The sequence below is a fragment of the Gouania willdenowi genome, unplaced genomic scaffold, assembly GCF_900634775.1.
Source record: "Gouania willdenowi unplaced genomic scaffold, fGouWil2.1 scaffold_63_arrow_ctg1, whole genome shotgun sequence".
NCBI classification, from domain to species: Eukaryota; Metazoa; Chordata; class Actinopteri; order Blenniiformes; family Gobiesocidae; genus Gouania; species Gouania willdenowi.
In genome coordinates this window covers 363,907-390,870 of record NW_021145228.1, presented here as the reverse complement: position 1 = coordinate 390,870, position 26,964 = coordinate 363,907, and the positions used below count along the sequence as shown (strand labels likewise).

Here is a 26,964-nt window from a genome sequence, read left to right as displayed (position 1 = left end):
CAGCTGTAAACCTGTAAAAACTTTGACCAATAATAAAATTATAAATTAAATTATATAAAAATAATTTTTTTATTAACCAATCACGTCTTTCTGTCTCCGTGCTGGTTCTCCACCCCTCGCGTGCACAAGCCCACACTAAAAGTGGTGACGAACTTAAAACAGAGTTTTTAGTTACATTTTTGAACCCACCACCCGTAACTTATTATATTTATTAAAAAATAAATAAATCATAATTAAAGTGAAACATAGACTAAATCAAATACTTATCCAATGGTTTCTGTTCTCAGCTGGTGATGTCTGTATCCTGTGAACAAAAAACTACATTTATATACATTTCAAAGGTTGATTATGATTTTTTAAATATTTCAAGTTATAATTTCTATCTAATTTTATCCATGTCTACATATTTATTTATCTATCTGAGGATATAAATACACATAAGGGTTTTAGTTGTGAGATTTTTAGAACATAAAGAGAGGAAAATGATAATATTCTACACAGTTGTAACATAATATTCAAACTGACAGAGATTATTAAAAAAGTAAGTGAATAAAAAAGTAAGAAAATAACCCAAAGAACTGTAAAGTAAATCAAATCATTAGACTAAAACAGTAATTAGAATAAAACAGAAATGTAACCAGGTGTTATGTTAATTTATGCCTCTACTAATATTTATATAGATTACAAGGGAACAGATTTGTGATTGTATTTATGTCTTTATTATCTCTCTAAAGAGTCCTAGTTAAATCTATAGACCACGTACCATGTACAGTTCATATATATATGTGTGTGTGTATGTGTGTGTGTGTGTGTGTGTGTGTGTGTGTGTGCGTGTGTGCGTGTGTGCGTGTGTGTGTTGTTTCCATAATATCTTATTTAATCAATGTTTATATGTTGTAATTATTCTGTTGTGTGTTTATTTTTTAGGTCAAACAATGTTATTTTTATCACACAAGATATAGTTTCATAATCATTCATTTCATTCATGTCAAAAAGAGGAGAAATTGATTTCTGATTTATTTATTAAAGCTGTTTTAATTTAATATATGTTGATTTGGACATTTCTGATTTAAGATCAGAAAAACATTTGTTTGATGTGTGTTTTGTTTCTATGTTTATTATTATTAAATAATGTAATAATGTGAAAGTTGTGACTTTTTAGGACATTAGTGATTTTAAATGAAATATTCAAAATCAAACTAAAACATAAATATTGTTGTGGTTACTATTTTTTTTTAGTCTTTATATATTTTAGGTTTAACTTTTCAATAAAATAATTACTGGTCTATGGAGGAGATGTTTTTATGTGAAACATTTCAAATCTAACTTTGAAACAAAGGATGAACTTTTATAAAAAAGTGCCTGAACGCAAATGTATTTTAGTTTATTTTCCTAATTTTATATTACAATTTAAGTTTTTTAGTTTGGTCAATAAATTAGTATTTTATCTTATTTCATTAATGTATTAGTTTTTTTAATTAAACATGAAACAAATTACAGACTTATTAGCATTATCTATAAATTTTAACATAATGGTATGATTTAATGATTTCTAAACTGATGTGTTTCATGTTAACATACACCAGAAAACCATTAAGAGAACAGCAGACACCACCACCACAAAGCTTCTATGTAATATTAATGTTCAATGTTCAGGGTCAAAGTTCATTCCTAGTGGTTCAAAGTCTCTATTTATTCAGAGTTTATTATTTAACAGCATCAGCATTATTGTTTTCTGTGACGTGTCCTTCAGTCTTTACTTGTTTTATCAGGAGGGAATGATTAGAACACTTTAGTTTAGTCTTTTCCCAGCAGCAGAGTTTTTTCAGAGTGTTTCCTTTTGAGGGAGAATTCATTCTGTATTTGTCCATAGTATCCATAGCAACGGTCATCTACCAATCACTAACAACCACTGGTAGATGACATGTCCAGATCAGTCAGATCAGATTATTTATCATTATTCTTATTTCATATTATTATTATTATTATTATTATTATTATTATTATTATTATTATTATTTCGATGTCATGTTCTTGTAGGAAACAGTTTGTTCTTTCTTCTGAGTTTAACATAATCAAAACTATCTGGATGGAGCCATTTTGAGTCTATAAGTTTTTATAATGTGTCTGTGTTTGGTTATTTTCAAAAAACTAAGTTGTCCTGATTTTTTTATTTTATTTTATTATTCCCCAAGAAGTTTTTGGTAAATTATCATTAAAACAAATGTATTTTGTGTTGTCATATTTAGTGGCTTTGGAGATCAAGTTATTTATTTATTTATTGACTTATTTAAATATTTGTTTACTTATTTCTTCATTTAATTCATTAATTTTTATATTCATTTGTGTGTTAGCCTTCATTTATTCATTTAATAAATTTTTAGCCTATTCTAGTTCTAAAAGTTAAAGTCGTAAAAATATATTGAAACTAAAGTATTTTATAATTATTATTTCTAGTGTTAATTATTTGTGTGAAGTTGTTCAGCTAATGTTCAAATCTATGTTTCTTTTTCTTTTCTTTTTTTTCATGTGTGTGTTTATGTGTAGATATATATGTATGGGTGTATATGTATTTTATCAGTCTCTATTTATCATTTATATATGGGTGTGTAAGTGTGTATATATATATATATATATATATACATTTATGTGAATTATGTTGAAGTTTAGATACAAAGTCACAAATATTGTTATTTATTAAAGAGAAGTGTTGAGAGGTTAGTAAAATATACTCCTGTGAATGTATTGATGTCTTATGTTTAATTTTCCTTTTTATTATGTTTTTGAAATAATCACTATATACAGTCAATCAATAGATCAAGTAAATTATTTGTTTACTATTAATCTCTTAATAAAAATACTCCCGTCTCTTTTAATTGTTCTATGGAATAATGTACTTTTACAAAGCTCTATGAAACAAAGAGGTTTGTTTATTCATTTATTTCTCATTGTAATGTATTAGAATTCATAAGACAAATGTATATCTAAAGGGAGAATTATGATTTAGTGTGTGATATTATCCACATTCAAAAACTAAAAAGGATAAAAATATCAAACTTATTTAAACTACAAGTTATAACTAATAAGAGCATTTTTACTTTATACATGAAGGACAGACATAAATACTAAAGAAAAAAACCATTTAAACAAATTAATTCATGTTTGATATTGTGATTATTACCCCAAATAACGACTGTAATCCTATTAAACAACAACAAAAACACAAACAAAGTTATTACAACTTATCATGAATGTCTATTACTTATAAGTCAACTCTTATCTGAAAAAGCAAAATCAAAATCACAATTACCTTAACAAACTACTGACCATATTAAACACTGACCATAAACACTAACAAGTGATTCATGTCTAACATTTAGGAGTCAAAAGCAAACAATGTTTAAAATCACCCCAAAGACAAAAATCGTATTAATGTTATACATATAAATAAACATCTCTCTGGTCAAGAACCATAAACAGTTAATGTAATGTTATAATATCATAATTACAAAGCAACTAATGTGTGTGTGTATGAAAATGCATTTTAAGCACTTTTAGATTCTATTTATTGGAATAAAAAGGGCTCTGTGTGAAAATAAAATGATTTTACACTAAAAATAATGATTCCTGCTGCATCAGGGTCCTAGCTACCACCCCTTTAAAACAATGCAAATGGTACGACCCACATGTGCTTCTGCAGCGCTGAGTCAGGTATATGTATACAGGTAGTCTGCAGTGCTGAGTCAGGTATATGTAAACAGGTAGTCTGCAGTGCTGAGTCAGGTATATGTAAACAGGTAGTCTGCAGTGCTGAGTCAGGTATATGTAAACAGGTAGTCTGCAGTGCTGAGTCAGGTATATGTATACAGGTAGTCTGCAGTGCTGAGTCAGGTATATGTATACAGGTAGTCTGCAGTGCTGAGTCAGGTATATGTATACAGGTAGTCTGCAGTGCTGAGTCAGGTATATGTATACAGGTAGTCTGCAGTGCTGAGTCAGGTATATGTATACAGGTAGTCTGCAGTGCTGAGTCAGGTATATGTATACAGGTAGTCTGCAGTGCTGAGTCAGGTATATGCATACAGGTAGTCTGCAGTGCTGAGTCAGGTATATGTATACAGGTAGTCTGCAGCGCTGAGTCAGGTATATGTATACAGGTAGTCTGCAGTGCTGAGTCAGGTATATGTATACAGGTAGTCTGCAGTGCTGAGTCAGGTATATGTATACAGGTAGTCTGCAGTGCTGAGTCAGGTATATGTATACAGGTAGTCTGCAGCACTGAGTCAGGTATATGTATACAGGTAGTCTGCAGTGCTGAGTCAGGTATATGTATACAGGTAGTCTGCAGCGCTGAGTCAGGTATATGTATACAGGTAGTCTGCAGCGCTGAGTCAGGTATATGTATACAGGTAGTCTGCAGTGCTGAGTCAGGTATATGTATACAGGTAGTCTGCAGCGCTGAGTCAGGTATATGTATTGTAGGAAACAAACCACATCAAGCGTAAAGCCTCCCCTTTTGATAGCAAGGATTAACCAAGGAGCCTGTTTTTGTGTTATCACGAACTGTGTAAACACAACTGCCCCCGTAACTCTGAGATGCAGGACTAACCCCACTATGTGGTCTGTGAACTCAATACCGGAGCCGCTAAGACTGAACCAGCTATTTGAAGTACGTAGTATGAACCCTTCTTTTACGACTCCCCTTCCGGCCAAACAAAAGGACCAGAGAATCCAAGGACAGTTTTCCCCTATATTACCTCCCTGCGACATTTATGATCAAAAGAAGAACATCCCTCTTCTCCCCCTTATCAAACAGATACTGTGGGATGCTATAAGTTCAAAGAACGGTCCCAATGCCCTCTGACCCCCTGTGGTGAGACGTCACAGGAGAACACTGTCCAGGCACCTAGCTGAGAGATCTCCACGGGAAGAAAGGAGAACAAAGAAATTGTATCATGTTTGAAAGTTACAAACGAAAACATTTTTGGAATGATTTCTACAGAAATTGAAATTGCAAATATTGTCTGTTCGATCACACTCGTTTCATGTAATGCAATAACCAACAGAATGCTATTTTAAAGTGTTTATCATTTAAAAGTGCTTAAAAATACCAGAAAACATCACAAACATTAGTTTGAGGTATCTACGGAAACCATATAATTAAGAGGAGGCATAACATGATTTTTGACATTTATGTTATGAGTAATTACAGGTAAAATGCATTAATTAGTTCCTAAAGTGATTCGAGGCTATTTCCTAGTCGTGTTTGGTATCAAACTCTTTCGTAATACATGATATTTCAGGATATGATGTTGAAAAGATGTTTTGAAATATGTGGAATTAATTATTAGGCATTCTTTTATGTTTAGAATCATCCCTTGTTGTCTGTCTCTGTCTTACACTTACACACACCCAAGACACACCCAAAGGCACCCAGCTGAGATGCTGGCAACTTTAAACCAATCAACGAAGTTCCCTCTTCAGGAGGCAAACCCCAAAGATAAGCTTTTAAAAGGAAGAACGCCGTTCCTAACTTCAGTTTTGGACGCGGGCGTTCATGCTCACCCGTGTTCCCTCATGTTCCAGCTTTCATAGTAGAAACAGTTAGATTTTTGAGACAACAGCTGCTCGGTTCGGACGAATCCGGCACCGAGGGACGTGCGTAACAGCCGAAAGGAAGCCCGGCCCGCGACCCATTGTGGTTAGCCAAGAGCCATTATCGAAGCCAGCTGCGAAGGCCTAACCGCCCGGATCGGCTGAAGGGGCTAAATTCTGTGGAACCGAAACAGAACCAACGGTGGCACGTCCTGCTACATTGTTTCAACAGCACCTCCAGGTCCAGCCTGACCTCACCTCCAAGGTACAAGAATGAACTTTCATCAGCAACTTCATCCACAATAGATCACATACATATTTCCATAACTACAAACTTACACGCATTAACAACATGCTGCACACACAGTACATCTCATTCATGTTTGTTCGTCTCCCCCTTGTCCGTCCTCCTCTCTTTGTTATGAGCTCTCTTTATTTTATTCTTTGATTTTATGATCTTATTATTGAATATGTATCCTGCATTTTTATTCAATATTTAGTAGATTAGCATCCTTCTAGATTAGTGATTTCACTTTATTACATATAATCCTCACTTTTATTAGCCTAGAAATGCATTTTATCATGATTTAATTATCCCATTTCAATTGATATTTTGACTGTGTTAATTGTTGACTTTTGAATAAAAGGTTAAACATAATATTTGATTCCTCTGATTCATTAAAGCTGTGGTTATGGTGTAGATGTCTGGCAGAATTCACTTTTCCCTGGTTTCACATTGATGAGTTTAGTCTAAAAACTTAGACATATTTCTCCTGTTAAAAGGAGTGGCACCCCGCAAAATTTGAAGTAATAGTAATAATCATAATTAATATTCTTAGTTATATAACCCATTAATAATAACTCATCTCATCTTCCTACATAATTTCTGACACCTCCAGATAGGACCAGCTGAAGCCATAAACACAGCGTTAATGAATAATCATTGGAATCAAAAGCCGGTCTAAAAACTGAACACTCGTGTTGCCAGATTGGTTCGGAAGCCGCCGAGCCCCGACCAATGTTGTATTCTAAGCAAAGCCGCCGCGCTAATGCTTAGAAACTGAATAAATAAGACCGCCGTGTCTCTGTGTTTAAAGCGCTAATGTTATGAAAGGCCGCCGCGCCAAAAGAAAAAGTTAAAATTAATCACTGCGCCGTCAGTGACTGTGACGTCAGAGGTAAACAGTAAGTTGCCAGAACCGGGAAAACCCCGTATAAAAGGAAAAGATACGCAGACAGTGCAAACTAGGACTTTGCTACCCCGAAGAGCTCTGAAACTCTGGTATCTACCGACGCAAACAAAGAGTAAGTCGTCTGAATCTTCCGTTCCTTAAAACGGACAAGCTATCGTTGTATTAGCTCATGTTAGCTCATTGTGGTTGGAACACGTGGGTAACGCTCCGGAAACCGGAAGCAAGTGTGTCAAGCCACCGTGCACACACAAAGACAGGGCTTCCTGTCCCTTTTTGAGACGCGACTGCCCCTCGTGGCGAGCTCGCGAATAACAGGCTAACGAGAGCCTCAGCCTAGCAGCAGCAGCCTGCTACTAAGCGGTTAGCATCAAGCTAACCTATCGTGCCCAGTGAGACTTTAAACACATCTAAGTTACAGCGTGTCTTTAGACACGTTTTGCTTGACAACTGTGCATCGATACAGCTGTCTTTACTGTCACTTTGCTGAAATCGTGTGGTTTTAAATGTGCTCGATTTGATTTTGTCATCTCTCAGAAAAGCACACGCGCACGCACACACAAGGCCCATAACTAAACGGAAGTTAAGCCATTAAAAGGGTAATCTTATTAAAACTAAGGTAACTCATTTAAATACAAGTGACGCACTAAAATCAAGGTTTAACAAGATTTAAACCAATTTGAAAAATAATTAAACTAAAACAGTTTAAATAAATAAACTAATGATTAAAGTAAAATACACATTTTACTAAATGATTAATCCAGTGTGATTAAAATCAAATCAATTTGATTAAAAACAATTAAATTGAATAGGAAGTTAATTAAATGAAAGCAACTAATTTAAGAAGGATTTATTAATTAAAATAAGTTTAATAAAGTTAAACCAGTTTTAATTAAGGTAATTAAATTCAACACAACCGAATTTAAACACAAACCATTCTTAAAAATCAACCTAAAGAAAATTACAACTGAAATAAAAACTGATAAATTAAAACAGAATTTAATTAATTAAAAATAACATTTATTGATTACAATAAATTCATTAAGATTTGAATTTAATTTCAAAAAAAAAAAAAAAATTTTTTTTTTTTTTTTTTTTTTTTTCTCTTTTTCTCTTTTTCTTTTTCCAATTGATTGATCACCTGATTAATCTAAGGAAACTGAATCAAGGTAAAGCTAATTTAAACTAAAGTTTAAATTAATTGAGGAAAACATTTATTGATTAAAATAAATTCAATAAGATTTGAATTTAATTTCAATAAAACATTTTTTTTAATTGATTAAAATACCTGTTGATTAATTCAACGAAATTGAATTAAAGTAAAGTTAATTTAAATAAAAGTCTTAAGTCATTAAGAACAAATCTTGAATGACTAAGAACAATTGTTTAAATTAAACAAACCACACCAAACTTTTTCAAGTTTACCACTCAGTTTTTATTTACCAAACAGTGAATTGCTAAGAACAAACGAAATAAGATAAAACAATTTACTACATTGTAATTTTTAAACTTTGTTTGAAAAATTATTTGAAATTTTGAAATTCTTTAGAGTTCTTCGTACGATTTTGATCCACAACAAATCAACATGTCTGTCTCCTCAGAAGACCATCCAGCCGAGAACTTAGAATTCCTCCTCACAGAAATTTTAGGGGACGGAAAATCCACAATTGATGCCAAAATCCGAGAATCTCCCCCTCAAGAATTAGGAGACCTTGTGGCCGATTGCGTCACTGCAGCCGTTTCAAAAAAGCTGAAAGATAAGGAGCTGGTTAAACAGCTCGGCTTTGTAATATCAGCATTCTCCGCCCAGTTAAAATACGAACAGAATCGAGTTAAAACCCTCGAGAGCGAACGCGACGCTCAACTCGAAACCATCGAGGAACGCGAAGCCCGCTGCGCGAACCTCACGGCCCAGTATGACGAAACACGTGAAGAAAATGGACTGCTCCAAATGCGTGTGACTTACCTAGAAGAAGCGGAAGATCAGGTTAATCAATTAATCACTGAGAATAAAGAATTAGAAAAATCCAAAGTGCTACTCGGTGATAAAATACGCGTTCTCGAACATGATTTCGACACCACCACCCGGGAATTAGACGCACAACTACACGAGTCAAATGATGGGAAGAAACTCCTCCTTGAGGCAGAAGGGGCGATCAAAGCCTCAAAAGCCAAAACTAAACTGCTCTCTAGAGAATTAGACGCAGAACGAGAGAGGGTTAATGACTTATTACAACAAGTAGCTGACGGTAAAGTAGCTACTGCTAAGGTTCAACGACAATTGAACCTCACCAGGAGAGAGCTCCTAGACGCAAGACGTGAGCTCGGGCACGCTCTCTCATCATTGTCAATGTCGGAGGCCGATGGCGATCCTGACTCCGACGGTGAAGACGCAACTCGACAAGTCCTGCGCACCACCGACCCAACGGTACGTCCGCATCGCTTAAGGAGACCCCGGGATGCCTCCGCGGACTCTCCTATTGACGGCGGACCGACGCCCGCCAGGCCCCCGAATAGCAATCGACCGTCCAACCGCGACCTGGATAAAATCGCCAGAAACATTCCGAGATTCGAACCAAAGTTCGACGAACCCCAAAATGCTAGAGCATTTTTGAGAGACATTGATTTTTATCTAAAAAGTTATCCAATGGCTAATGTTGAAGATAAAATCTACCTAATCAAAGCAACCTCGAGCAGGCTTGTCAATGATTTCATTGAACGTCAACTACCTCAGATCAGAAATGATTACACAACACTGTGCCGCCTCCTGGTGGATGAATTTTCTGACGCACTTCACCAAACAGGTTTCGACTATGCCCACACCGTTAAACAGGGGAAGAACGAATCACCCCAACAATATTACCACACCTTGCTACAGGCATACTTTGGTAATCGCAACGACCCAGGTATGGAGGAAGAACAGCAGTTCAAAAAACTGTTCCTCAGAAACCTTCACCACAGCACGAGCACCCATCTCGGCGTCGCGGCAGATCCCTCTACAATGTCCAGTAAGAAACTTCGCGATCTTGCAATCAGAGGCTTCCTCTTGTACAAACAAAATTCGACAAAATCCACATCTCACGAAATGTTCCCGGTAAAGAATAACTCTCACTCGCTACAATTGGAAGGCACAAAAAGAACACCCGACAGTCCTCCAATGCCTCCACCGCAAGCGCCACAACCTCCTCCACCACACACCCAGCAACCGTACCATGGAACAAAGCCAAAACGATACCAAGATAACACCGATTATCGAGATTATGCGCCAAAACAAAACTTTCGGCACCAAAATTCTCGCCCTAACTCACACCACCAAGATCGCCGACCGCGACCACCGTGGTATGATTACAACCGTTCTGACCAGTGGAGAAGACACGACAACGACCGCCGAACACCTCCACCCAGAAACGAACACTCAAAACCTTGGTATCACAAAAATAATCAAAGGTCATACGACCAGCAGCCAAACAGATCAAGATCAGACGATGAATCTAATGAAATAGAAAGTTTAGAAATTAGGTTAGCTAACCAAATCACTAAAGAAATGGCATCCATCAAGAAAATGTTCGAACAAATGATAGATGACAAAACCTATGATAAACCTAAACAATCTAAACGAAAAAATGACGATGATTCGCCTCGTGCTGTCTTGCTGGTGCAAACACATGCACCAAACCACCATTTTTCCAATGGACATCAGTCCATTGAAGGTGAACCACCAATTCACCAACTCTTGTGCAACCTCTACGAAAGAGGAATCGCCCGAAAGTTTTACATTTCAGCCACTTTTGAAGGTGTGCTTACCAATGAAGCCTTACTCGACACTGGAGCAGACATATCCCTCATGTCCGCCCAACTGTTCAATGAGCTGCGCAGCCTAGCCAAGGAGACCAACCTAAGGTTGATACTCCAAGACTGCCACATTGACATTGAACCTTATGGCGACAACGCCACCGTTATCACGAAGAAGGCTCTCGTACAAGTCACCATAGGTCAGCTGACTCTGGTGCACCCGTTTTACGTCTCAGACCACAACCAGATTCCTCTTCTCATAGGTATCGATCTGCTCAACCGATTTGAGCCCCTGATCGACTTTCAAAACCTGAAAATCTGGGCACAAGTCAGGCAGCCACTGCCGCTGCAGCATGACTCACCCGACAAAGTTCAGTGCTATCAACTGAACCACCCTCAGGCTCTAAAAGAGACCCCAAGCCGGTCTCCGGCCCAAATGCGTCCGGCTACTAAAACCGTAGACCGTACTCTAACGACCAAAAGTACCTCCCTGTGCTCGTTAACCAACAACCCCCTCGCTACCGATGGTCTTGCGTTTCAGAACCGACACATCAACGATGCTCTCGCCAAAGAAAGGGCGCTATCAGGAACACCCTGGTCCTTTGACCCCACCCAGCTCGCTGAGCCCCACCCGTTGTCAGTGAATGCTATTACGCGCTCTCGTGCGGCTGCCGAGACCGACGCCCCATCGTCTTTGCAGGTCATCGCACCGGTAAAACCCGCTTTCACCGACAATGACCCAATAACGTTAAAAGTCTCCTCGGACTTTGCCTCCACACCCAGCCATCTGTTCGCTGCCCGTCGCTCATTACAGACAGTCAAGGGCACCTTGGTCCATGTTTCTGCGGACTCCCAAACGCATGCGTTCGTTGTCCCACAGAACCAAAGGGGGGTGATATTGGCACATGCCCATGACATGCCCTACGCCAGACACAGAGGAGTCAAAGTCAAAACCAAGCTAACACCGCTACCGCTTACACCACCCACCAATACACGACCGATCTTGAGAACCACCTTCGAGCTACATTCGCGTTTGCTCAAAAACACCTCAAAGAGAGCGCGAAAGGCCGTAAAACCTACTACGACCAAAAAGCCTCACAAGAGGAACTACAGGTGGGAGACCGCGTCTGGCATTATAGCTTCGCTCCGCCCGCCGGCAAAACCAATCATCATGCAACCAAACTGAAAAAAAATAAATAAATAAATAAAATTTCTCCCTAAATGGACAGGACCCTACCTGGGCACCGATAAACTGTCTCCAGTGGTGTACCAAATAAAGATTCCGAGCACAAAAACCGAACCAAAGCTCAAATGGGTCCACCGAAACCAAATTAAGCTATACAGAACACCAAAATCAACAGACAAGCCATCAACCGCGAGCTGAATAAACCCTACGAGCCGAGAGATAGCATTCCTAATTAACCTACCAGTCGTCACGTTCAATAACATCTACCACCTCAAGGACGACATAAACTCAGACCTAGGAACTAGAATCCACTACGCTATCTGGTCCCACCGAGGACACACCCGAGGGTCAGGATTTAACCGTGCTGGTTGATCCGTAAACTTCCAATCAGCCATCCCATTGATCAGGCCCCAAACATTAGCATATCTAACACCCTGCTACGGAGACCACCTACTCGTCTCATTATATAGGCACAGGCCAAATTTAGCCAGAGCAAAAGAAAACTTTTCTTCTTTCTCTCTCATTCAGTTTAAGATCCCTTAGGGATTTATTTTTGTGTGTTTAGATTTGATTCTTTTATACCCTGCATGCTTTGTCTTTGTCTTATTGATGTGCACCAGGAGTAACTGACCGATACCACGCTATCTATGTGCTTATGTGTACACTTTATGTTACCCCACACTGCTGATCCCAAATTACATGTTCGCACCGAGCATTGTTGAGGGACACATAGCAACATATAGTACACACACCTAGTCTGCCTTCCTGGTCTACGGGTGCCCACTGCCAAGCGGCACCTCAGAATCGACTCCATGGTCGCCCAACTCCTACCTCCATGGCCCACGGGCATTAACACCAGGCAATGCTCCAACGCCAGCCACCAGGGGCTCCAGGCTTCAACCTCCGGGGCTCCAGCCTTCAACCTCCAGGGGCTCCAGCCTTCAACCTCCAGGGGCTCCAGCCTTCAACCTCCAGGGGCTCCAGCCTTCAACCTCCAGGGGCTCCAGCCTTCAACCTTCCGGGCTCCAGGCTTCAACCTCCCGGGCTCCAGCCTTCAACCTCCCGGGCTCCAGCCTTCAACCTCCAGGGGCTCCAGCCTTCAACCTCCAGGGGCTCCAGTCTTCAACCACCAGGGCTCCAGTCTTCAACCTCCGGGGCTCCAGCCTCAACCACCAGGGGCTCTAGCTTCAACCTCCCAGCGTTGCCTCCAGTATTGACTTCCTGGCAATGCTGCTCATCTCAACGTCAAGGTGAGAGTGATTTCCCTACCCTACAGGGGGAAACACCTCCAAGTTCCAACAAGGACGTTGGACTTTTGTCACTCCTGAACTTTCGTCAGGGTGTGTGAGGACCTCAACACACCTTTACCTGTTTCTAGTTGTCGTCAACTTGAAGGTTCGTTCCCTCTTTTGTTTCCTCAAAAGAACTATTTGATAAGAGCTTCAAAGCATTGAAACCTTATCAACAGGGGGATTATGTAGGAAACAAACCACATCAAGCGTAAAGCCTCCCCCTTTGCTAGCAAGGATTAACCAAGGAGCCTGTTTTTGTGTTATCACGAACTGTGTAAACACAACTGCCCCCGTAACTCTGAGATGCAGGACTAACCCCACTATGTGGTCTGTGAACTCAATACCGGAGCCGCTAAGACTGAACCAGCTATTTGAAGTACGTAGTATGAACCCTTCTTTTACGACTCCCCTTCCGGCCAAACAAAAGGACCAGAGAATCCAAGGACAGTTTTCCCCTATATTACCTCCCTGCGACATTTATGATCAAAAGAAGAACATCCCTCTTCTCCCCCTTATCAAACAGATACTGTGGGATGCTATAAGTTCAAAGAACGGTCCCAATGCCCTCTGACCCCCTGTGGTGAGACGTCACAGGAGAACACTGTCCAGGCACCTAGCTGAGAGATCTCCACGGGAAGAAAGGAGAACAAAGAAATTGTATCATGTTTGAAAGTTACAAACGAAAACATTTTTGGAATGATTTCTACAGAAATTGAAATTGCAAATATTGTCTGTTCGATCACACTCGTTTCATGTAATGCAATAACCAACAGAATGCTATTTTAAAGTGTTTATCATTTAAAAGTGCTTAAAAATACCAGAAAACATCACAAACATTAGTTTGAGGTATCTACGGAAACCATATAATTAAGAGGAGGCATAACATGATTTTTGACATTTATGTTATGAGTAATTACAGGTAAAATGCATTAATTAGTTCCTAAAGTGATTCGAGGCTATTTCCTAGTCGTGTTTGGTATCAAACTCTTTCGTAATACATGATATTTCAGGATATGATGTTGAAAAGATGTTTTGAAATATGTGGAATTAATTATTAGGCATTCTTTTATGTTTAGAATCATCCCTTGTTGTCTGTCTCTGTCTTACACTTACACACACCCAAGACACACCCAAAGGCACCCAGCTGAGATGCTGGCAACTTTAAACCAATCAACGAAGTTCCCTCTTCAGGAGGCAAACCCCAAAGATAAGCTTTTAAAAGGAAGAACGCCGTTCCTAACTTCAGTTTTGGACGCGGGCGTTCATGCTCACCCGTGTTCCCTCATGTTCCAGCTTTCATAGTAGAAACAGTTAGATTTTTGAGACAACAGCTGCTCGGTTCGGACGAATCCGGCACCGAGGGACGTGCGTAACAGCCGAAAGGAAGCCCGGCCCGCGACCCATTGTGGTTAGCCAAGAGCCATTATCGAAGCCAGCTGCGAAGGCCTAACCGCCCGGATCGGCTGAAGGGGCTAAATTCTGTGGAACCGAAACAGAACCAACGGTGGCACGTCCTGCTACATTGCTTCAACAGCACCTCCAGGTCCAGCCTGACCTCACCTCCAAGGTACAAGAATGAACTTTCATCAGCAACTTCATCCACAATAGATCACATACATATTTCCATAACTACAAACTTACACGCATTAACAACATGCTGCACACACAGTACATCTCATTCATGTTTGTTCGTCTCCCCCTTGTCCGTCCTCCTCTCTTTGTTATGAGCTCTCTTTATTTTATTCTTTGATTTTATGATCTTATTATTGAATATGTATCCTGCATTTTTATTCAATATTTAGTAGATTAGCATCCTTCTAGATTAGTGATTTCACTTTATTACATATAATCCTCACTTTTATTAGCCTAGAAATGCATTTTATCATGATTTAATTATCCCATTTCAATTGATATTTTGACTGTGTTAATTGTTGACTTTTGAATAAAAGGTTAAACATAATATTTGATTCCTCTGATTCATTAAAGCTGTGGTTATGGTGTAGATGTCTGGCAGAATTCACTTTTCCCTGGTTTCACATTGATGAGTTTAGTCTAAAAACTTAGACATATTTCTCCTGTTAAAAGGAGTGGCACCCCGCAAAATTTGAAGTAATAGTAATAATCATAATTAATATTCTTAGTTATATAACCCATTAATAATAACTCATCTCATCTTCCTACAGTATACAGGTAGTCTGCAGTGCTGAGTCAGGTATATGTAACAGGTAGTCTGCAGCGCTGAGTCAGGTATATGTATACAGGTAGTCTGCAGTGCTGAGTCAGGTATATGTAACAGGTAGTCTGCAGCGCTGAGTCAGGTATATGTATACAGGTAGTCTGAACTGTGGATGTGACGTGGAGCAGGAGATAGAAAGCAGCATGTTTTTCTTCAAGAAAGGAAACCAGGACAAAAAGTCAAAGAAAGGGAGAAAAGGTGAAATGAGGGAAAACAACTGTTTACTCAGTTCTTCAGAGATTTAAAACACTCACATCTTTTTTAGACAATATATTATTTAGTTTGAAATAAACTACGTGTACTCTCACAGATTTAAATACTGGAACATTCATTTTGCTCGTCAAATATTAAATGGAAAAAAAAAAGATCTTAAAGACAAAATTTTGCTGCCACTAAGTCTTAAATAGGTGTCCGAAGTGTCCCCATGATTCTAATTATTCTATATTTACCTTTTATTAATCTTTGTACATGTTTACTTTGTGTGCGTGTCTGTGTGTGTGTGTGTGTATATATATATATATATATACATATATATATATATATATATATAAATTGTAGCAAAAGTATGTCACAAACACAATATTCAATAAACCATTAAAATATAGTAGAACAGAGTTATAAAATACAAACAATGGATTTGGAGTCATTAGGTTATTGCAGTGTTTTTTCAACCTTGGGGTCAGGACCCCATGTGGGGTCAGCCTGGAATTAAAATGGGGTTTAAATGTCTAGTAATTGGTTAAAAAGTATGTAAAAACTGATCAAAATTATATTTTTAAAGTTTTTTTTATTTATTGTTTTTCAAATACACAATATAAATACAGTAAATATCAAATAACTGTATCCTATACTTTAACTTTCTCAAATATATAAATCTAGTTCAAATAAAATACAAAAAAATAAAGTTTATATCAGAATACTAGTTTAGTTTCCAGGTGAAAAAGTGTAAATATTGAATATTACAGGAGGGGCCCAACAAGATGGTTTGTACCCAGGGCCCAAAATGTGGTGCTACGCCCCTGGTGCACACTCACCGCCAGGGTCTGTAACGCACAGACATCATCATTTCTCAGATGAATATATGCACTATTAGCAAAACTTCACAATAACACTATAACAATGCAATAGATTAGATCAGCTGACATGAACCTGAGTCACTGCACCATCTATGTTTACGTCACGTGACTCCAAAATCCTTTTATGCACACCACAAGGAAATAATCTGACTATTTAAACGTTATTTAACAACTCTCCACATCCATTACACACAGAACACACAATCATAATAACACACTCCATCTCCATCACCACCACCTTGTAAAAATACTGTAGTGTGACGTTAAACTGTATGAATAGATATGAAAGTGTACGGTGGCACCATGCTCTTACTTTGAGCTGCAGGGAGGGTTGCCATGGTTACAGGTGTCCAGATGTGGAGGTGTGCTCTGGGGGAGTGGAGATAAAGTCTCTAATGAGGGAATGAATGTCCAGAGAGTTCAGAATCTGTGTGTGGGTGTGTATCAGAGAAAGGTGTGTGAGTCTTTTCTGGGTCATGGTGCTGCGTACCCATGTCTTCAAAAGTCAACGTGAACCTGTGTTGATTAGGCCTAAAAATAATTACATTCAAATACAAAATACACGTAATAGCCTACGTGTGTCAAAATCATTTCCATAAATATTCATAAAGAATTTATAAATTGTGCTAAATATTTTTCATAGACTACATTTAAACACCTACATTCTCATCAATAGGGGGAGCTGCAGCACCCCCAGCACCCCTACTTCCTGTGGCCCTGCTGAATATTCAGTTACTGTTGATCAACCTGATTTATGATGGTATTAATGTTTGTAAACACAGACAGATTAGATGTGATCAATACGTTAGATCACATGATCACATGAGTTCTGATTGGATTTCAGCCTAGGTGACCAAATAGTGTATATGTACATATATATAATAGTGTATAGTTAAGATCAGAGGAGGTGGAACCAATCAGTGAGGATGAAGAGAGGAACACTTTGAAGGAGATGAAGAAGGTGAAGCTGTTGAAGACAAACCAGTAGAAACATGGAGAGCTTGATGGAGATGGCATCAGGTTTCTGAGCAGCACTTTGGACTCTTTAGGTGTGTAAATCACTGCCTGTGTTTGCTCCTGCAGGGCGGACCATGGAGGAGAGCAGAGGATCAAAGCTGGTCTGAGGAAGTGTAAGTGTGTGTGTGTGTTCATTCAAAGTGTCCTCATGAAGCTCTGAGTGAATGAACATGTCAGTGATACAGAGAGAATGAAGCATCACATGATCAACTGTTGTTTCTTTGTGTCTCATCAGATTTCTGTCACATTCACCTCGACACAAACTCCATCAACAGAAACCTCAGACTGTCTGACAACAACAGGATGGTGACATGTGTGAAGGAGGAGGAGCTTTATCCTGATCATCAGGACAGATTTGATTCTTATCAGGTTCTGTGTAGTACTGGTCTGACTGGTCGCTGTTACTGGGAGGTGGAGAGGAATGGAGATGTTTCTATAGCAGTGAGTTACAGAGGAATCAGAAGGAAAGGATACAGTAATGATTGTTTGTTTGGATTTAATAATCAGTCCTGGAGTCTGAGATGTAACAGAGGTTTTTACATCTTCAGACACAATAACATAGTCATACATACCTTATGTCCCTGTGGTTCCTCTGGTAGAGTAGGAGTGTATGTGGACTGTCCTGATGGACGTCTGTCCTTCTATGAAGTCTCCTCTGACTCTCTGACACTCATCCACACCGTCTGTACCTCCTTCACTGACACTCTGTATCCTGGGTTTTGGATTGGGTTTGGTTCCACAGTGTCTCTGAGTCCTCTGTGAGACAGACAGACAGACACACTGACAGACACACAGACAGACAGACAGACAGACAGACAGACAGACAGACAGACAGACAGCTACACAGACACTAAGACAAAGAGACAGACACACAGACAGACAGACACATAGACATGCAGACAGACAGACATGCAGACAGACAGACACACTGACAAACAGACACACACAGCTACACAGACAGACATACATACACTTAGACAGACACACAGAGAGACAGACACATAGACTGACAGACAGACAGACACGCAGACAGACAGGCAGGCAGACAAACACACACACACATAGACACACAGACAGACAGACAGCAACACAGACAGACACAGACACACAGCTACACAGACACACACGCACAGACAGGCAGGCAGAAACACATAGACTGACAGACAGACAGACACGCAGACAGACAGACAAACACACACATAGACAGACAGACAGACAGACACAGCTTCAGAGACAGACAGACAGAAAGACAGACACACCGACAGACATACACACACAGCTACACAGACACACCAACAGACAGACAGACATGGCTACACAGACAGACACGCAGACAAACACACACACACACACACCTACAGACAGTCAGACACACAGACAGACAGACACACACTGACAGACAGACTCTTAGACAAACAGACACAGACAGACAGACAGACAGTCAGACACACAGACAGACAGACACACAGGTAGGCAGACACACAGACAAACACACACACACACCTACAGACATTCAGAAACACCTACAGACAGACAGACAGACAGACACACACAGCTACACAAACAGACAGACAGACACGCAGACAAACACACACACACACACTCCTACAGACAGACAGACACACACACACAGACAGACAGACTCTTAGACAAACAGACACACAGACAGACAAACAGACAGACACACAGACAGGCAGGCAGACAGACAGAAAGACACGCAGACAAACACACACACACACCTACAGACAGTCAGACACACAGGCAGGCAGACAGACAGACAGACACAAACACACATCTACACAGACAGGCAGAAACATAGACAGACACACAGACAGGCAGACATACACATAGACAGAAAGACACACACACACATACACAGATAGACAGACACACCAACAGACAGACAGACACAGCTACACAGACAGACAGACAGACAGACAGACAGACACACACAGCTACACAGACAGACAGACACACACAGACAGACAGACAGACAGACACAGCCACACAGACAGACAAACACACAGACACACCGACAGACAGACACACACAGCTACACAGACAGACAGACACATTGACAGACAGATACACACACGCACACACACACACAGACAAACAGACACAATTACACACAGACACACAGGCAGGCAGACAGACACACAGCTACACAGACACACACACACAGACAGACAGACAGACAGACACAGCTACACAGACAGACAGACAAACACACTGACAGACAGACACACACAGCTACACAGACAGACAGACAGACAGACAGACAGAAACACACACACACACAGCTACACAGACAGACAGACAGACAGCCACACAGACAGAGAGATAGACAGAAGTGTCTCTGAGTCCTCTGTGAGACAGACAGACAAGATAACTGACTTCCTGTTTGGTTTTGGGCATTTAGAATGTGACGCGAAAGATTTTACAGTGACACTATGGTAAATGGTAAATGGACTTGATTTTATATAGCGCTTTATCACCACACTGAAGCAGTCTCAAAGCGCTTTACATATCAGCTCATTCACCCATTCACTCTCACATTCACACACCAGTGGGACAGGACTGCCATGCAAGGCGCTAGTCGACCACTGGGAGCAACTTAGGGTTCAGTGTCTTGCCCAAGGACACTTCGACACATAGTCAGGTACTGGGATCGAACCCCCAACCTCTCGATCAGAAGACGACCCACTACCACCTGAGCCACGGCCGCCCCGCCACTATAGGCCCCTCCAGGCCCCTCCCACTGATCACAGCCTGTTTTTTCTATCAGGACCTGTTCCCATCTTATAAGATTCATCCAACACTATTTTGAAATCAACATGACATATCTTTCTTTCCGGACGCCTAAAAGTGGAACCATCTGAGAACGCAAAGCATGAGGTCACATCTGTCTCATGTTCTTCTTCTCCACAAAAGTGAAACTGTTCCTAATTCACAAGTTTTATTATGAATGATGATAAATGTGTACAGAATAAAGCAGATGATGTTAGTCCATCACCTGAGGATTATAGAGGGGATACATTTTCTATCAGGCACAGTGAGACAGGCTGAAATCATTTGTATCTCCTGATAACATGTTCTGGTCCACAGTCCTGTATCACCATGTGTCTGTGTTGAGAATGTCTGAATAAATGCTATGAAGTTATGATGATCAACAGAGGCTGAATAAAAAAATACACCAATATCTAAAGATCAGATCTCCTGTGTAAAGGAAAGTGAGTTACATCAACAACTACTGTGGGCAGTGCTGCAGTAAGTTCATCAGAACATCATTGAGTTAAAAAGGTGGATCTGAGTCTGACAGTGTGTTCAAATGTTCACAGTGGTGTTGATTTTACTGTATCACAAGTTGGACACATTGATCTAAAGACTGAATTACAGCGTGTTTGAGTCTAGAACACAGAGAGTATTTAGCTAACGTTTAGTTAGCAGGCTGGTCGCCTAGCAACATTACACTATCATAGAAAAAGGAGAATATATGACATTGTCAAGCAGAGCTATGAATACTATTAACTTGAGCAACACTTGATCTACAGAATAGCATTATTATTATTATTATTATCAAATTATATATCATTTAGGGGTCTATTGTGTCTGCTTTATAGGTATATATGAGTTGTTTGATGTGTATTAAGTTTAATATTTAAAACATGGTTTTTTGTTAGATTTAGATTAAATTGAAATTAGATGTTCTGAAAATAACGTTAAATTATCGTATGTTAAAAAAAAAAAACCATGAATAATAATCCATCTTTGACAATCAAAGCATGATTGTACACTGTAAACCCAAACAGCCCTGCTAACTCAAAGTTATTGTATGAACAGCAATCAAAATTGGCTATCAAGTTAACCCAACAATAAATTATTAAGTTCTCTGAACGAGTAACCAAGTTTTAATTTAAAGTAGGTTATATTAATTGAGTGATCTTCAGCGCTTTACTCAATAAATTTGAAATGCGCAGACGTGCTACGTCATCACGTCATGTCGTTGGTGCTCAGTATCTTTGCGTGAGCAAGGCAGCGAGTTAAACTTTAATGGCGTCGGTGAAGCGATGAGCGAGAGGATTCAAGAAACTGGTAAGTAGAAGGATAAACTCTTTAAAACAAAGTTGCATGGTGTTTAATTACACAAATATCACAGTAGATTTGTATTTTTAGTTAATGTGCACTTCGTACACACTTTAACACATGCGTCGACCTTTTTAAGCTTGTCTTCGGTGAGCACGTGTTCGAACGGAGTGCAAATTGCACTGTGCAACAGTAATGATAATTATTTAACGTGGATTCTATTCTCACTATTTCTAAATGTTTGGTTTTAATGTTGTACTAAGGTTAAAGTTAGTCCAAAAAAGCCGTGGTTCCTTCTGTATTAATATTATCACGAACCGCGTTATGTCAGACCTGCTGGCTGGACTTTCACCTGTGGATTTCACTTCTGCACGGGGCACTTTCAGTCTAAATTTTTGAATGGCAGTTTAAAGGCAAGTTTGTTATGATACACACTGTGTGTATTATGTTGTGGACCCAGACGCACGACTCAGAGACAGAGTTGACAGTGAACAAGTGATTTAATTTACGAGTGAGGTGAATGTGCAGAGTCCTTCTTCAGTGAGCGGTGAGGTGAGTGGTGATCCCAGTCACAATCCCAAAGTCCCAAACACGTGAGGTGAGTGTGGAGCAGAAAAGTAGCAGGCAGGCAGTATCGCAGAACGCTGGGGAACAAGGAGACACGAGGAGGTGAGAACAAAGATCATGGGAAACGATACTTTCACTGAGAGCTGAGGGTACGATACCACTGGGGTAGATAATAATCCGGCACTGAGTGGAGGTAGAGTCTGGTCTTTATGCACTGGAGGTTGATGAGCTGATGAGGAAAACCTGGCTGCCACACCTGCCGCTGATTACAGGAAACCCACAGAGGAGCAGGCAGAAACACACACACACAAAGTGGGAAGGCACTGCACAGAACTAACCATACCAGTACACCCCCCTCAACGACCGCCTCCAGGCGGTCCACCAGGCTCACCCGGGTTAGCACTGTAAAAGTCCCGGATGAGGGACGCATCCAGAATGAGGGCCTTAGAAATCCAACACCTCTCCTCAGGGCCATACCCCACCCAGTCCACCAAAAACTGGAAGCCACGCCCCCTGCGACGGACACCCATAATCTTCCTCACCGTAAAGGAAGGATGGCCGTCGATGTGCCGGGGGGACGGAGGGGCGACGGCAGGAGGGCTCAAGTCACAGGAGGACACCGGCTTGAGTTGGGACACATGGAATGTGGGATGAATCCTGAGGGCAGGAGGAAGTCTGAGGCGGACAGCAGAGGGGTTAATGACCTCCACAATCTCATACGGGCCAATAAACCAAGGAGCCAGCTTCTTGGAAGCCACGTTCAGTGGAATGTCTTTCGAGCTCAACCAAACCTTCTGCCCTGGGATGTAGTCAGGTGCCGGAACTCTGCGGCGGTCCGCCAGTCTCTGGTTGCGCTCTCTGGTCCTCAAAAGAGCCGCCCGAGCCTCATTCCAGACCCTACAGATCCGCCGAAGGTGAGCTTGCACAGAGGGAACGGCTATGTCCTCTTCCTGAGTGGGAAAATAACTTGTCAGCCTTTTTGTTTGATGTTAATTGTACTTGGAACCAGTTTGATAAATAACTTACATACATTTTTAAAATTATTAGAAAATGACAGTGTCTTAAATGATCTTTTATTCATTTTTTCTTATTTAGGGTGACAGTTTTAAGAAGGTGAATTCATTTGTTTTATTAGTAAATAACTTTAAAATAGTCTTAATGATTTGAATTAAAAAAATCGTGATCGTGATTTTACAAATAAAAAAATCGTGATATGATGTTTTTCCCATATCGCCCACCCCTAATAAAAGCTAATAAAGATGACTGATTGTAATACCAGAAATTTACACATACTGCAGCTTTAATGTGCTATAGGTTTCTATGTAAATAGCGCAAAACTCAGTTACTCTTCTGTGCCTCTAGCTATGGCTGGACAAAAAATCGATTTAATCGATTCATCGAATTTGTAGATAAGAACAAATTTTATTTAAAAAAAAAAAATTGTTATTGATTTATTGTTTGTTTACTCTTTGAGTAGGCTGTGTGTGTGTGTGTCACAGGCATCTTTAATTTTTTTGTCGGGGAGTAGATTAGAACAGCACCGCTAAATCCACCACTTTGTATCCCTGTCTTTATATTATATTTGTATTTTTTGGCACTTAAAATATTTGTACATTATGTAAATTAAATTAAGAATTGGAAAAACTGTAATTAAAACTTTTCACCACTAACTTAATGAGTTAAAAACATGTTTAACTCATTTAGAAAATGTGAAAGCAGCTTTAAATATATACTTTTGTGAATGAAAACTGTAGTTTTACAAAAATAAAACTTTACTTCATAACAAACTTAATCTGAAAACCAGAATCCAGACCAAAAATGTAATCCTGTAATGAAATCTGTACCATATTTGTGTGCTTATGTTACGGGCCCCGGCTGGCACGGTGTCCACGTTAACAAAGAGAATGTCTGTAAAGTACATGTAGAGTATAAGAGTAGGAACCACGCTGCACAATCGTCTTTTCCAGATTGCGTATATTAATTCTCTCTTTGAAGCTCATTTACAATAATACAGTTCAGTGCTTTCAATATCCAGTACAAACAATGATGAATTAAATCAAAATAAAGTGCAATTCCATGTTCACTCATCTTTTGTTATCCAAAACCATATGTAACAACTGCTTATTACATTTCCAGATGACTTATTGTAACAACAGAAATTGACACATACTGCAGCTTTAATGTGCTATAGGTTTCCATGTAAATAGTGCAAAATTCAGTTACCCTTCGGTGCCTCTAGCTACATATATTAAAGGTATTGTAGACGATGTTTAGCTTCCGGGTGGATCATCAAGACTATTGGTCCTCCTAATTGTCAATCATGTTTACTAAAGGCCGTCGTACGTGCTCGTGCCCGGTGCGCACCGGGTCCTTTGAAAATAGATTTTCACTTACCGGTGGCGAGTCTGACATAGTGGGAAAAGTGCAAATCTTCTTTTGTAAGGTAAGCTTGTATGACCGATGTCCACACCAACTTGTAAACAGAGCTGTGCACGAGGAAACCGGGGCTCGTGCACGCTCTCCCGCACACGTAGACGTGTTGCGCATGCGCGTTTTTTTTCCAAAATAGCGAGACTACCGTGGCGAGGCGGCTCGGCTCTACCGCTGTTAAAGTCTATAAAACTGACGTCACAAGTTGCACAACTTATCAAAACAAAGTGACTTATAAGTAATTAAAGCCTAAAACTTTCATTAACAGTTGTTTTAAACCAAGCACTAACCTGTAAAGTACATGTAGAGTGTTAGAGGAGGAACCACGATGCACACTCGTCTTCTCCCAGATTACGTATGAGCGGAAACAGGAAGTGAGTCCACACTAATGTAACCGGGGAACTGCAATCTATAGTGCCGAAGGTTCCGCTCCTCTACAATAGTATTTTAACAGGACTACTTTTACTAAGTACACAATAATAATAATAATAATAATAATAATAATAATAATAATAATAATAATAATAATAATAATAATAATAATAATAATAATAATAAGTGGCATCAAAACAATTACTTATAAAATAATATCAAATGTGGTTACATCTTTTGACTATACCATACTTACATGTAAACAAAACAAAAACAAAACAAAGCTCAAATGTCTTACTATAAATATAAATATACCTCCTGTCCTCCATGTTTTATGTGATTGTGTTTTAATGTTTCTTGGACGGAGATGAAACTGAAATGCAAATTTCCTCTTGTGGGACAAATAAAGGATCTCATTTAAAAAACAATTGATGTAAGAAATCATTACATGTGTAGATATTATTTAACAGTTTAAATTGACTTTCTTTAGCTTTCAGCAAACACAAATATATCATCAGAATATTTTTACTAAAATCAGAGTTAATAACGTGTAAAAAAAACTTTATTTTCAAAGGAAGAAGAAAAACATTTTGGTTCAATGCCTGCTTAATTTATGAAATTTCCTCAAAAAAAAAAAAAAAAAAAAAAAAAAATATATATATATATAATAATAAAAACAACAACAACAAAAAAAAATTTAAACAAGGCAAAAGCAACTGTGGATTTAATATGACTTCATTTTCACTGCTCGTACAATATTAATCTAAAATATATATTGTTTCTGAGAACAAACCAGTAATAATTTAATCATAAATTAATTTATACTCAAAAAAGTTGGTTGTGACGTCAGCGCAACAGTTGAGATGGTTGCCAGGTTGGGTAATTTCCCGCTGATTGTGAGATTTTAAAATAACTAACTTAGTGATCAAACAGTGAATAACGTTGGTTAAAGGTGATATTTATGTTTTATTTGGATGATGAACGGATGGTTTTTGGGGCATTTCTGTGGATATTCAACATATTTCATGCGGGGAATCGTCGGTTGTATCTGGCAACCAGCTAGAGTCAGGAACAAAGCAGTGAAATGGAGGACGGACAGAGTTGGATGATGACTACCGTTAAACTAGAAGAAGAAGAAGAAATATTATTGAGGGAAGTGAAACTGAGTATGAGTAAGACGGACAGTGATGATGATGATGATGATGAAGGCTGCAGGAGGAAAGCTGTGCTGGAGGAGCTTCGTCATCCCGACCATGTGTGGGATGGAATGTTTGCTCCAAAGATGGAGAAAAGCGGAGAAGAAGAAACGGAGGAGTTTTCAGATGTGTGCTCTGTGAAGGAAGAGGTTAGAACACTCCGTGTGTTTCCATTCATTCACTCACTCACTCACCACATTCATCCGCTGTTACACACACACTGGAGACTAGTTTAACTGGTGACACACTTCATTCACACTCACATTTCTCTATCAATATGTGACGATGTAAAGGTGGAACAACCTGTGTGTACTCAGTGGAACACAGAGAACAAACTACAGAAAAACACACTTTATGTTAATGAGCTAAGGAGTGGGCAGGGACCGTCTACAAAGTCACACCCCCAAAGGAAGCGTCAACAATAACACCAATAACCCTGTGGACAGTCTTTATTAGGGCTCTCTATTTACTACAGCAAATATAGTTAAGAAGATACTTTATCTTAAGTACTACAGAAGAACTATTAACAAAAATACTGTTTATTTTTATTTTTTTATTTTATTAATATTTTATTTAAAGTTTGTAAATAACCAATACTGTAATTAATAGTAATTTCATCTATTATCCTGTAAACCAGGTTCTCAACTGGTCTCACCCTGTGACCCACATTTTGCCAGTCATTAAATCACGACCCACTTTTTTTAGAACTCAACCAACCAAATTTAGTCTTTCAAAAATAGCTGTCGACAACACACATATATAATATTTTTAAAAATATAAATCTATATATTTTCCTGTGCAACATGCATTTCACAGCATGCCTATCAAAAGAAAAGTTTCTTTCAAAAATAAAAGACAAGTCCAACATGAGAGACATTAACTTAAGTATTTATTTATTTTGACCAGCTGTCCACGACCCACTTTTGGGT

The 26,964-nt window shown here is 39.2% G+C and overlaps 1 protein-coding gene across 1 annotated transcript in view; it reads left to right on the top strand.

The window, feature by feature from the left end:
• Positions 1–18,216, top strand: part of LOC114460774 (NACHT, LRR and PYD domains-containing protein 3-like) — a 32,016-nt gene extending 13,800 nt beyond the window's left edge. The window contains exons 10-11 of the mRNA XM_028442661.1: positions 17,451–17,497; positions 17,620–18,216. Of these exons, the coding sequence (XP_028298462.1) occupies positions 17,451–17,497; positions 17,620–18,146 (574 nt within the window). The 3' untranslated portion in view covers positions 18,147–18,216. The remainder of the gene's footprint in view (positions 1–17,450; positions 17,498–17,619) is intronic.
• The last annotated feature ends 8,748 nt before the right edge of the window (positions 18,217–26,964 follow it).